The 13,696-nt window shown below is 51.0% G+C and overlaps 1 protein-coding gene across 1 annotated transcript; it reads right to left on the bottom strand.

Moving 5' to 3' along the window:
* Positions 1-3,245: 3,245 nt before the first annotated feature.
* Positions 3,246-13,097, bottom strand: Krt79 (keratin 79). Its single transcript, XM_008839965.2, has 9 exons — positions 12,654-13,097; positions 10,395-10,615; positions 9,168-9,228; positions 8,953-9,048; positions 5,609-5,773; positions 5,279-5,404; positions 4,542-4,762; positions 4,114-4,148; positions 3,246-3,848 (listed from the first exon to the last, which is right to left on the bottom strand). The coding sequence occupies exons 1-9, from the start codon at positions 13,095-13,097 to the stop codon at positions 3,643-3,645; spliced, it is 1,575 nt and encodes a 524-aa protein (XP_008838187.1). The 3' UTR covers positions 3,246-3,642.
* Positions 13,098-13,696: the final 599 nt, after the last annotated feature.

The raw sequence follows: 13,696 nt of genomic DNA, 5'->3' as shown, positions 1-13,696 counted from the left end.
TTATTTTGATATATCACAGTGAAAGATTTATCGTCCTCTTTTTTTTTTTTTTTTTTTTCCTTAAAAAAAAAAAAAAAAAAAAAAAAAAAAAAGGTGGCGGGGGGGCGCTTTTGGGCCAGAAAGGACTCTCACTTAGAATGGCCATTATGAGCTGAGCATCTCGTTCTTCACAAGCAACTGACAAAGGTGTTGCTATGCCCAGTTAAGAGCTGCTGATGTTGATGCTCAGAGAGGTTATGCACCTTGCCAGAGATCACACAGCTCAGAAATAATGGAAATAGGAGACTGGTGCTATAGATATGACCTTAAAGCTTATGACCTTAACCTCTTCATATGACCCTGTCTTATATGGTGTCTACCCCATGCAGAAGTCTCAGCAACCCACAGCTCATGGCCCACCAGAATTGGTGACAGGGTCCTGGAAAAACACTGCATGCTCCAGTTCAGCTCCTTTCTGTACCTACTCTGTCTGATTGGTGGCGTGGTTTGTGTGACCCTGTCCTTACAGGTACTCAAGAAGATATGACATGGTCCTAGAAAGCCAGTCCTGTGCCCTCCAATTAACTAAATCCAAATTACTGTAATTATAAATCCAATATAAACCTAGATCAAACAAAAAGAGTGTTCTGGTCTAGAGTCATATCTGTGGCCTTTATTATTAAATCAGAATTGCCAGAAATTCACAGACTCCTTGATCTATAGATAAGAAAATAATAGTAGGTACAAGCAAGAACTTCTCATGTGAGATTGTTTTCAGTCCAGTGGTGAGAGAAGAATTTCTTTCTGGAAGAGATGTCTCCTTTCAATGTGCAGCTCAGGCAGGGATTGAACAAGCCTCTACCTGGCCATGGCAACTGAAAGCTGGTCCCCACACTGCCACTGCACACACAGCTTTTGCTCTATCTACTGTCCTCGGTGACCCTGCTTCCTTTGGCATCCAGCCCGACCCCGGTTCTGAGGACTAGGCCAGGTGCTGACAGGCGTGGAGCAGGGGTATCAGGGTGTGCTCACCCAGAGATTTCTGAGTGCAGGAGGCGAAGCCTTTGCATTCAATCAGGGATTACAGATCCTGAGGCTTTTGTCACTGTCAGCCTCAACCTGAGACACGGTGTGGGAAAGTGCCCTGCCCTCCCCGGTCGGATGGGTGCCCCGGCCATGCTCAGTCAACCAACCTCAACCACCCCATGGCCTGAGTCACTATGAGGGAGCCAGAGGCAACAAGGGGATCAGAGATCCTTCAGAGAAGAGGTCAGCCCTTCAGGAGGAGGCTGGAGGGCCGTGCACTTCCAGCCCAGGCCAGAAAAAGCCATGGATCAGTTAGCTCAGTCCTCCTGTCCCAGGAGTGTGATAGCAGGAGTTGTAGCTTGGATTCCTGTCCCTGGCATGTGCCAGCAGGGCTCTCAACACTTCCCACTGCCAAAGCACTCCTGCTGCATGCTCACAGGCAGCAGGAACCGGAGGGAGGCTGTGCTGCACCAGTCCTGTTCCTGCAGCTGGCCTGCCCTCCAGACCCCATGAAGCCCTGAGCTAGGAATGCCTGTAGGTACCAGGCTCCTGGTCTGTGGCATCAACTCTGAGTTTGATGACAAGCTGAGTAAAACTACATGGTTGGATTTCACTTTGAAGGGGTTGTTTTTGACTCTACCATTAACTCACTATGGCTTTTAGACAAACGTGTTCCCTCCACAGCCTCTCATAGACAAAAAAAAAAAAAAAAAAAAAAAAAAAAAAAAAAAAAAAAAAAAACTTTAGACTGGTTTGTCTACCAATTTCTTTTTCTCTATGGGTGGCATGATCCAGTGGGGAGCTTGGGCTCTGGGGTCAGATTTTTTTTGTTTCTACACTCAGTTCTGCGGCCCTAGAAAAGTTACTTAACCACTCGGAGCCTTATTTCCTCATCTGCCTAACAGGGTTGGTAACATGCTAGATCACAGACTGTTGGGGAGATTGAGTCAGTCTGATGTTTAACAGCACACTGCAACCAGAAAATCCCATCACCTGAACTATCACCCCTAAGAGTGTACATGCAGAGCCCCTGGGAGAAGAAGTTCCACCGGCGGGGGTGGGGGGGACGTGACACGATACTTTTTGCCAAGTCAAAGAGCTGTGTCCCCTGGCTGGGAAATAGAATTTGGTTCAGAATCCCTCTGTCTGTGTCCCCAGCCTTGGCACCAGCCTGCCTAGTTCCTCTGGGGAGTGCAACGGAGAGCTTCCTGCCAGGAGTGACCAACAGCATCCAGGCAGGAGGGAAGGATCTGACTCAGCACAGCCTGCTGGCAGGATTGAATGTAAAAATAAATAGTTGGGCATCCGCCAAGTGGACCAGTTGCATGTTAGTGAGGAGTAGGGTCCAGGCTGAGGAAAGGAGGTGATCTGGAGACAGGAAGCAGGGCGGGTGAAGGAATCTTCAGTGGAGAGAGGACAGGGCTTAAGGACTCGTGGGTCTCTACCCAGCCACGCAGCTGTAGGCATGTGAGTTAACTCCTGAGATTCTCTATTGCCTAAACTAGAAAACGGGAAGTCATGTAATGTGCCCCCTACTGAATTCTGGAGCAAATTAATGTATTTTTAAAATTTAAAGTACACAGTCCAGCAAAATGTGAGCTTGTATTGGTGTAGGAACTGGAAGAGAAACCACCTGAGGCCTGAACAGAGAATCCAGAGGTCAAAGGAAGGAGCAAAGGAGGTTGAATGAGGGCTCCCTAAACCAGATGTCTTCCACATGCTCCTTCACAGCCCTGCTTTTTTCAAAGGAAGAAACTAGACTCAGAGAGGTTCAGGAATTTGTCCAAGGTCACCCAGCTAGCAAGTGGAAAATGTGAGATTTAAATCAAAGTTTGCCTGGTTCTGAAGGCATGACTTCTGCCTTGAACAAATCATGCCATCACTGCCCCTACCCTGATGCCATGAAGGACAGGTCAGGCACCCAATACCAGTAGGGTCATAGTCACACAGCAGCTGGGTCCAGCCTTGGGCAACTTGCAGCTCCCTCTGATCCTCAGGCAAACCAAGATTTGCAGGAGTGTAGCTAATGCACCTGAGCAGGTCCCTGGGACACAATGGGATCCTCAGGCAAACCAAGATTTGCAGGAGTGTAGCTAATGCACCTGAGCAGGCACAGTCCCTGGGACACAATGGCCAAGTGCTGCCCAGTTGACACATTCCATGCCCAGGAAGACAGATCAGAGCCATGGGCAGCTTGCTGTAGTTGCTGTTTATTGAGACACATCAAAGGCACAGACAGGGCACAAGGATACTAGGTGACTAAGGGGGTCTAGTGAGGGACTGGGATGTTGGAGGCCTCTAGGAACCACTCTTGACTCCCCTCTCTCCTCCTCCAACCTGTCCTGGACTCAGAGCAGATAGATTGAAGTGAGAGGGGCAGAGATACCCTAGGACATCCTGCCTCCTCTAAATGGTCAGCCTACTCCCAAGTCACCCTGGTTAGCTGGTGACCCTAACTTCCCTCTCATCCCACTTTATAACCAAGGAGAAACCCTGGGTAGATTTGGGCCCTTTCCCAAGTGTAAATCGTATGTAAACTGTGCACTATGAGTACTCAACATCTGTGCTCCCCCCGGCTCATGCTCCTGAGAAGGAGCGGCCAGTGCAAGGACCACGCCCATCTTCAGGGCTCTACCGCTAGAATCTACCGCTGGAGGTCTTCACCTTGGTGGTCTTCCGCAGGATGGAGGTTCCCCCAGAGACGGGCCCACCCTTGGCAGTACCGTAGCTCACGCTGGTACCGAAGCCACCCTTGCCGGCCCCGCCACCCGCGCCCAAGGAGAAGCCGCCTGCGAAGCCAGCCGTGCCACCTGCGCACACCGTAGTGGAGTTGCCGGTCACAGCTGCGAGGCAAAGGCTCGGGTTAGGCAGGTTGCCTAGCAGGAAAGGGCTGGGGGCTTCCAGAAACCCGCGAGGAGCTGGAGGAGGGCAGCGCGGCAGGCTGCGGCATGCTGTGGACCCCACTGACTCCTGGCTAGAGGCTGCTTCAGGACAAGGACCGCAGAGGGACAAGGACCTTACAGTGAACTTGCGGGCCGCTAGCAGAGATGGGACTTGGGCGGGGCATGGGCGGGAACGGGCGGGACAGGGCGGGAGTTGGATACTCACAGATGCTGACTGTGCTGGGACACTCTCCAGACATCCTAGGGGAAACAAAGGCCAGGATCCGGTCAGTGGTTTGGAAGCCCAGGTGAAAACCCTCTCCCTCCCTCAGCTTCTGCATGCAACCAGCTCGGTGCCAGGGCCTGGTGATAAGGCCAGAAGTAGAGGCATGTGGCAATCCAGGACTGGAGGCTTCCCAGCAGAGCCTAAAGTCAGCACTGCAGAGGGGCACTGCAGCCTCTTTTACCCCTCTCCCCTCCCTGTAGGGACAACAACATCCAGATCTCCCTAAGGAAAAAGTCCATGAAGAAACAGAGCCCCCCTGTGTACCACCGCCTCAGTGCCTCCTGCCATGCCCCACCAGTATACGATGAAGCTTCTGAGTAGTGGAACCTAGCATGACCCAGCAAGCCTTGGGGGGGTTGGGGGAGAACCTGCTCTCCTCGCTCTCCAGCAGCTTGCGGTAGGTGGCAATCTCCACATCCAGGGCCAGCTTGACGCTCATGAGTGCCTGGTAGTCTCGCAGCAGCCGTGCCAGGTCCTCCTTGGCCTGGTGCAGCGCTGTATCTAGATCACCAAGTTTCTTCTTAGCATCCTTGAGCGCCATCTCACCGTGCTGCTCCGCTTCCGAGATGGCAGCCTGAAGCTGCTGGCACTGCACGGGAAAGAAAGGTGGCTGAGAGCCCCTCTGAGGCCATCCCATTCATCTCTTTACCCTCTAGCCAGGAACCACCACCACCCCATGCCCTCCTCAACTGAGGTCTAAAAGAGAATCAGAGAATCGCCAGGGAAGTCCTTACAGAAGTCTAACCTCAATCCCTCCTGCAACTCAGCCAGGGCTTTGGAAGAAGTGAAAGAAATAACATAACCTTACTACTAGCCAGGTGTTCCATTCTAGACAGAAGTCACACTGTTTGGCCATACCCTAGATGAGATCTGTGAAGTGGGTCCTGGAACCTTCTGCCTCTAGCTCTGACCTCTAGGAAATGGGATTGACTTAGCCATTTGAAGGTCATCCTACCTGCTCTGTCACATATATGCTGTGTGAACTTGGGCAAGCCCCTTCCCCTATCTGAACCTCAGTTCTTCTCCTGGGAGCTCCTTCCCAAAAGGAACAGGTAGACCCTGATAGCCTGGTCTTTGCATTTCCCAGGATGACCCCACAGCCCACCTGCTTCCTGGCCGCATCCACCTCTCCCTGCAGCCTCTGGATGGTGCGGTTAAGTTCCGAAATCTCATTCTTGGTGTCTCGCAGGCTGTCCCCATGCTTTCCAGCCGTCACCTGCAGCTCCTCATACTAGAGGCCAAAAAATGACAATGAGTATCAGACAGCCCCAGGTGGCTGGTTAACTGCTGGCCCCAGAGCCCACCTTCTCTGCTGGAGGCCCCGTGGGAGCTGAGTATATCAGGTCTCAGGGCTCCAAGGGTCCCAGTGGGTCAAGCCTCTCCAGCAGAGGAGGTCCAACCCCAGCCTGCACACCCAAGCCAGCTCTCTGCTCACCTTGCTCTGGTACCAGGACTCAGCCTCAGCCCGGCTTTTCTGGGCAATCAGCTCATACTGGGCTTTGACCTCAGCAATGATGCTGTCCAGGTCCAGGGAGCGGTTGTTGTCCATGGACAGCACCACATTGGTGTCAGACACATGAGTCTGCACTTGGCTCAGCTCCTGAAGAAACAGAAGCAGCTACCACCAACACCCTACCCCAACGCCCTGGGCAGAAGCTAGAATGGAGAACAGGGCCCCTGCATGGCCTCAGTGGAGCATGTAGGCTTCCCCAGGCCCCACCCTAGAAAGAAGCTAGCATTAGGAGACACTGCCTGATGTGAAACAGGTGCCCCCATCTGTGGATCCCCAGGCTTCCTGCAGGGGGGAGAAAGGGAGCATGCCTTCCTTCCCTGTGCCATCCTGGCTCTGTGCCAGCACATTCACCGTGATCCTCACATTCCCTGGAAGACAGACCTCTCACAGCTGGCCTGAAGGGTATTTCTGTGCCCCCAGATGAGGAGGTCTGTCTAGAGCCTCCTGCACACCATCCCACTATGACAAGTCTCCTTGTGCCCTCAGTGCTCCTCAGGACTCACTCCTGAGCCTCCCTGATGGGCAGAGTGTCTTCCCTCCAAAAGACAACATCTACTGGGTATGGTGGCTCCCACCTGTAATCCCAGCACCCAGGAGTCAGAGGCAGAAGAATGGCTGTAATCTAAACTACATAGTAAGTTCCAGACCAGCCTGGGCGATAGTAGAAGACTGTCTTGGGAGGAAAAAAAAAAAAAAAAGCATTTGTTGTCTTATTTTGTCCCTTGTGTCTCTTGCATATAGTTCAAGGGACTACGACAGAGAGAAAATGACATGGCGTTCTCTGTTCACACCCTGGCTTGGACACACAGCAGACACAATGAATTAGAATGAATCCAGAACACCCCCTTTATCTACTCCCACAGAGTAGATATTGGCTCATCTCCAATAACGAGAGCCCCGTTTCAACCCTCAGAGCCTGACCTCAGAACTTCAGGTGACTCAGACTAAAAGGGAGAAGAAAAAAGAGAGGACAAGAAAGACAGAGGCAAGCAGAGGTCAAACCATATCCGACTGTCAGCTTGGGACGTTGGCTGTCTTTTAACAGTGGGAGGGCAGGAAAAAAGAATCAATGAAACTCTGGAATAGAAGTGACAACAGTCAGGGAGCAGGCCAACCTCTTTTCACTCCTGGCCTTCTGGGCACCAGCTGGCTAACCAATTGCTGAGCTTCAAAAGCGCCTGAGTTTCCCTCTGTGTCCTCAAAACGTAGGGTGATTGTAAGGCTACAGGTCAGACATGACCATGGTGGATCCTCAGAAAATCCACCCATCTGCCCAGACTCATCTGAAGGTGAAGGGACCTGAAGACCTCCTTGCCCTCTGGGTCATTAGCCAGCATCACCTCTCAGTCAGCCCTCCCCTTCCCCAGCTCAGTCCACTGCAGATCAGGGATCAGAATAAAATCAGCCTAGAACACGTAAGGCGACAGAAACTCCCCACTCAACAGCAGCCTCTGCAGTGAGCTGGTGTCATGCTAGAACAAGGGAGAGACAGATCTGGGTGTTTAATGGAACAGAGCCAGTGAAAACAGATCAGAAAGAGCCCCTCAGCAAGAAAAGTGTGTGTGTCCTCAGACAGAAGGGACCCTGAAGTGGAGAACAGCTGAGGTGTCCAGGCAAAGGTAAAAGAAGCCAGAGAGGAGAAGTGGGGTCACTGAAGGAGCTGGGTCCTTAGACATCCCCCAGACTAGAGGGGAGCCTCAGAAGCTGCTCTACTGCCAGTGAAACACCAGTGAAGGGTGACTGACCCTCCAGGTTTCCTTGAGATCTGACGTAACCAAAATCAGGCCATGGAATTGATTCCTGAGTGCTAGGTTGGCCATCATGACTGGCCCTCCTCTTGCCCCCCAAGGAAGCCTGGTAGGTGAGGAGGCCCTTTGTTGGGGTGCGACCCCTGTGATCCATAGCTACTTACCAACTTTTTCCACATCTTCACCTAATTCTCCTCCCACTTAGTGCCCAACCTGCCAACCTCCTGCTACCCCAGACACTATGCTCTTTGATGATTGTGGCCCAGTCTAGCTTGGCCCTTCCTGCTACTGCTTCCAAAACCCAGCACTTCCTTAAGACCCAGTGCAGATGTTGAGTCTCCTCATAGGGCCCCCTTCTGGCCCCCAAGAAAGCACTTGCCATAGTCTCTTGTGTGCCTCAGCACCTTGAGCCTATCCCAGCAGGGCTCGCCTCACTTGAGAACCTAGCCCCAAGGGCAGGGACTTTGTCTTACTTGTTATGTGGGAGGAACCCCATAAATGCTTGTTAAGTGAGTGAGCTGCAGTAAGGAAAGAGATGCTGGATGAGACAGCCTTGTGCCGAGGAAACCAATCCTGCAACACTGAGAATAGATAACAAAAAAATACTTTTTCAATTTAACAAAAAAGATAAATAAAAAAGCCAAAAGCATATCAGGTCTGCAAAAACACAGAGCAGGACGTCATCACTGATACACTGGGTAGAACGATCCCGTTTTCAAGTGCTCACATGGCATTACTTCCAACAGCATGTCATAGGAAAAGAGGGAAATAGTAACTCCTATGTTGTGTTTCAAAACTTCAACTATGGAGCCAGGAGTGGTGGTGCACACCTTCAATCCCAGCACTGAGGAGGCAGAGGTAGGTAGATCTCTGTGAGTTCAAGGCTAGCCTGGTCTACATTGCAAGTTCCAAGTCAGTTAAGGCTACCTAGTAAGCCCTGGTCTCCTGTACCAAGCTGGAACATGGCCCCTCTGTTTGCTTATCCCTGCTGCTAAACTGAGCAGAGAAAGGACAGCGCTGAGACACCGCTGACTACCTCTGTGCCCGAGGGCCAATTACTTGGAGCCCCTGATCATTGACTCTCAAATGGGGACAATGATAGCGCCTACATTATGGAGTTGCTGAGGATTATATACAAGTTTGACCCAGGACCTAGCCTGTTAAAAGCATTTACTGTGTGGAAAGTAGTATCAGTTAAAGGGGCAGGATCCCTACTTACACCAATTTAGTTACACTGGTGAGTTCAGACCAGATCTCATGGAGACTCTTCAGTGGTATATAAATGTATGCAAATCACCCCATCCATTGACCACCTTACCATCTTAGGATTATATACAAGTTTGACCCAGGACCTAGCCTGTTAAAAGCATTTACTGTGTGGAAAGTAGTATCAGTTAAAGGGGCAGGATCCCTACTTACACCAATTTAGTTACACTGGTGAGTTCAGACCAGATCTCATGGAGACTCTTCAGCGGTATATAAATGTACGCAAATCACCCCATCCATTGACCACCTTACCATCTCATAAAGATGCTGCAGGAACTCAATCTCCTGGGACAAGGACTCCACTTTGCCATGCAGATCCATTCTGCCCATATATGCAGCATCCACATCCTGAGCAAAGGAGAGAGAAAGGCACACAGCTCAGACCCCAGAATCTCAGTTGTCTCCAGGTCCACCCAACACCCTGGTAGCCAAAAGGCCACCTTCCCCAGCTCGGCCACCCTGCTCACCTTCTTGAGTACCACAAACTCATTCTCCAAGGCAGTGCGTTTGTTGATTTCATCCTCGTACCTGTTATACAAGAAAGGCTCAGGTGAGTGCAACCCAATTCTGCCTTTGAGACATTGCACTCACTCAGCTTCCAGGAAGCCCTGATGGGTCCCCCACTGGTCAGGAACAGCTTTAAGGAGCAGTTCTTTAATGCAGCCGACCAAAGAAGAAGCTTGGGGTACGACTTCATTTAAATAGTCCCTCCCTACCCCCTTTGGGGAAAAAAAATGGGGCACAGAATTTGTGCAATACTACAGCATTCTAGGGCAGCCATCTCTCTGGATCAGAGTCTTGGAGGCCCTACAGGGCAAGTTGTACCAATAGTGTTTAACCTCTGTCATTACTTTCAACAACACATCATTTGAAACAACCAACTCCTACCTGCCCACTTCTGTTGAGATTAAGGTTTAGAAACTGCCGATGTTCAGTTGTGGGAAAAGTTGCTTGAAACTATGCCTTAAAATTATAAATACACATATCCACCAGCTACAATATGGGAAGCTTATTTGGAGTTTAATTCAAACAAACTATATTTTCTTAATTTATGGAACAATTCAAAATTCAAAGCTAGGTATTTGATAATGCTGAGGAATTACTGTTTTGAACATTTTAAATATGACTGTGCCATTGTGTTTAAATTTTATTAAGTCAAACCAGGCAGACCAACTACTAAATAAACCTAGGAAAATATTTGTGAATGAAATGACAAGATGACTGGATTTTCCTCAAGACAAGAAGGGAGCGGGTAGGAAAACGGAGGGATGAAATGAGATTGGCTGGACCAAGAATTATTCATGTGAGTGAAGGGAGCATGGGGGTCAGTAGACCATCCCCCTACCTAATAAAAAAGGACTTTCTAAAATTGCAGAGCCAGGTGTGCTGATTCACTCCTCTAATCTCTGCATTTGCGAGACAGAGGCAGAAAGATCTTGGCAGAACATTAAGACCAGCCTGGAATTACATAGTAATTTCTAGGCCAGCCTAAGCTAAGAGCGAATTTCTGTCTCAAAAGACAAAATATAAAAATAAATAAATGAATAAAACCACAAATGTGCCAGTTGGCCAGGTAGCAGCAAGCTCTGGACATGTACCCCAAGGGCCCAAGATCCCCAGGGAGAGTGACTCCCTGAGAATCTTTCCCACAATGTCATGTCCCATCCCACAGGGCAGCCAGTGTATCCCCTTACTTGTTCTTGAAATCCTCAAGGTTGTCCTGCACGCTCCTCAGCTCCAGATCCAGCCTCCCCTGTTCATTGTGCATGGCATCCATCTTCCTTCTCAGGGAGCTCAGGTGAGTCTCAAAGAGAGGCTCCAAATTACTTCTGGCGACCCCCGCTTTCTGACTGTGCTCCTGCAGCAGCGCCCACTTCGTCTCCAGCACCTTGTTTTGCTGTTCCAGGAAACGCACCTGACCCGGGAAAGAAGGATGGGTAGGAGTCATCCCCAGTCACAGGAAGGACTGAGGCTGGGGAGCAATGTCTCGGAGCACCCAGGGCCAGCATCACAGGGGTGGTACAGCATCACCTACACCTCATTGGGGTATGGAAAGGGATCTTAAATGTAAGAACCTCTGCTCAAATGACAGTTCAAACCGATAGAAAGGACTCTAAAGACTTAATAGACATAGAGCCGTGTGCCCACATTATGAGCAGGTCCTGACTATAGCACTTTGCTCTGGGTCTCATTTTTTCAGTTACCCTGGGTAAATTGGACAAAGTCAGTGCTTATGAGACCTAAGTCCGCATCAAAGTTAACTGTTAAAAATATCAGAGAGTGAGAGACACAGAGAGAGAGAAAATAATGTTCAAAATTGCTGAATCCAAATGAGTTGGAAAACTTTATAATCTTTGCAACTTTTTTTAAAAACAAAGTTAGTTTGTTAAAATAAGGGAGAGGGCTCAGCAGGTAGAGGAGCTTGCTGCCAAGCCTGACAGCCTGAGTTGATCCCTGGGACTGGCATGGTCAAAGGAGAGAACTGACTCCTGCAAGCTACCCTCTGACCTCTATATACTCCTTGCAACTTTTCTGTAAATGCCATATTTTTTACAAAAACTAAAAAACAGTTCTTTTTAAATAGCAATCTCTGAGCCCTGCCTCAGTAAACTGAGGGGTGACTCAGATTGTGTATCTAGCAGGTTCCTTGGAAGTTTCTGCCCAGTCAAGGTTCCAAGACACCAGACAGCTCTCTCAGACCCCCAGCTCACCATCAGAGCCTCTGAGCTTGTTTGGCCTCTGGGACAGTTCCATAAAAGAAACAAAAGTCACCAGGGGAGATGGTGAAGAGTGGGAGGGACAGCTTGCATCACCCTTTGCTATTCAGTCCCTCCAGGCCCCACCTCCACAGCATCCCGGGCCCTATCAGTCACATGGCTAGGAGCTCTACAGCAGGTGCCCCTTGGTGCCAAGAACAAAGGAACCTATTCACAGTTTCACCTGCACCTTCAAGTACCTGTGTGATCTTGGGCAAGCCACAGGGCCACCCTACACCTCAGTTTTCACATCTCAAAAATGGAGTCACTTACCCTGACTCTCCATGGAGCCCTGTGGGTAACACATGAGAAAGAAGAACCTCTGTGTCAAAAGCTCAAATTACGGATCCAAGGTGCAGTTGTCTCCAGGCCTTCCTCCATCACCGCTCTGCTGCCTGGGCTCAGGACCAAGCAAAATGGAGCAAGAAATGCCAGAGAGCAGTACCAGAGTCAACTGGGTCACCTTGAAAGTGAGGCAAGGACTCAGGACACTCCCAGAATACAACAGTCAAGTTCCATGGTGGCCACTTTCCTCCCTGTCTCCCCCAAATTGAGCTTCTTGGCTGACCCACAGAGCAGGAGGAGAAGCAACAGGACCTCCTTGCCCCCACCCCTGTGTTCTGATTATATCTTGCCATGAGACTTTTAACCAGCTTAAAGGGACAGACCAGCTTCCAAGGATTCAGCTTTGGATAACTTGTAGGACTCCTAAGCCATAGCTGCCCCCCGCAGCTATAAAAAGACAAAGAGCACTAAAGGCCACCAACCTAACAGGAGCACTGAGGACAACCAAGTTTGAATTGAGATAAAGTGGCTGCAGGACTCCTAAGCCATAGCTGCCCCCCGCAGCTATAAAAAGACAAAGAGCATTAAAGGCCACCAACCTAACAGGAGCACTGAGGACAACCAAGTTTTAATTGAGATAAAGTGGCTGTATAAAAAGAATGATGCCCATGAAAGGCTCCAACACAGTGCAGTGAACTAGGCCCCTTGGCCTCCTGAGGCATGCTAACAGCAAAGATCTCCACCATCAGCTCGCAACCCTAACCCCAGGCCAGCAGAGACACAGTCATCCCACCCCAGTCATCCCACCCGGCCTGCCCAGTGTATATGGCTGGAAGCCGCCTTTGCCAGATCACCTTCCATTAAGCATCCAGCTTCCATGTCAAGGCCCCTCCCCCAGTTCTGCTCACCCACCTTGTCTATGAAGGAGGCAAACTTGTTGTTGAGGGTCTTGATCTGCTCTCGCTCCTGGGTGCGCACCCGCTGGATCTCTGGGTCTATCTCCACGTTGAGGGGTGTCAGCAAGCTCTGGTTGATGGTGACCTCCTGGATCCCCCCGGGAGGACACACTGGCCCAAACGTCTGCCTGCCGGCCCCTAGGCCCACATAAGCCCCACTGCCAAAGCCAAAGCCTCCCAGTGCCCCACCAGAGATGTTCTTTCCCCCCAAGTTATAGAGGCTCCGGCTGCCAAATCCTCCTGAGCTGGGACCACAACGGATCCCACCACTGCCACTGCTCCGGGACATGGTCACCGAGCTGAAGCTGGTGTGTGTCCGACTCCCACCCCCTCCGCCGGCTGAGTTAGAGCTGAAGCCTCCTTTAGTGGAGTAAGTCTGCCGGGACAGAGAAGACCGCATGACTGTCAAGAGAGAGGGCAAGCCAAACAGCTGGGAGCAAGAGGCAGCACGGTGAGCTGCAGAGCCACCAAGGGCCTTTTTATCCTTTCCCATCTAGGCTGGCCCTAGGCTCCACACACTCCTGCTAACAGGTGAGAGGGAGGGAGGGGCTCTGTGAGCCTGGGGGGAGCCCCTCACCCCCAGGAGGGGTCCACCCAGCCATCACCAGGGCTCTAGAGCTAGGCCTGAGCAGAGACTACTCGGGGCAGGAAGCCACCCCCACTCCCATTTACACCCCCTCTGGGCTCTCACTTGGAACAGGATGATAGTGCTCCCACGGCCACCCTCACCACCCAGTGGCTGATTTGGTCTCCTCCCACCCAGCCCTGATGGCCTACTGTCAATGGAGCTCTGTTCTGAGGGGTTTGTCCCAGGGCCCTGTGGTAAGCCAAGGCCCCAGGGCTCAAGGCTGTGCAGGTGGTAAGGGAAGGTACATTGGGCAATGGGCTATGGAGAGAATGCCCAGGCCTGCCCCAGTCCCTCCCTCCCAGCCCACAGCCTCCTGTCTCTTGGCAGGTACAGCGTAGGGGGCACAGGTGACAGGGTAGGGGTGAGGCAGT

The sequence above is a fragment of the Nannospalax galili genome, unplaced genomic scaffold (assembly GCF_000622305.1).
Source record: "Nannospalax galili isolate Female #2095 unplaced genomic scaffold, S.galili_v1.0 scaffold979, whole genome shotgun sequence".
In the NCBI taxonomy this organism is placed as follows: Eukaryota; Metazoa; Chordata; class Mammalia; order Rodentia; family Spalacidae; genus Nannospalax; species Nannospalax galili.
Note: the sequence above shows the minus strand (reverse complement) of the source record. Positions and strands in the feature narration are given on the sequence as shown.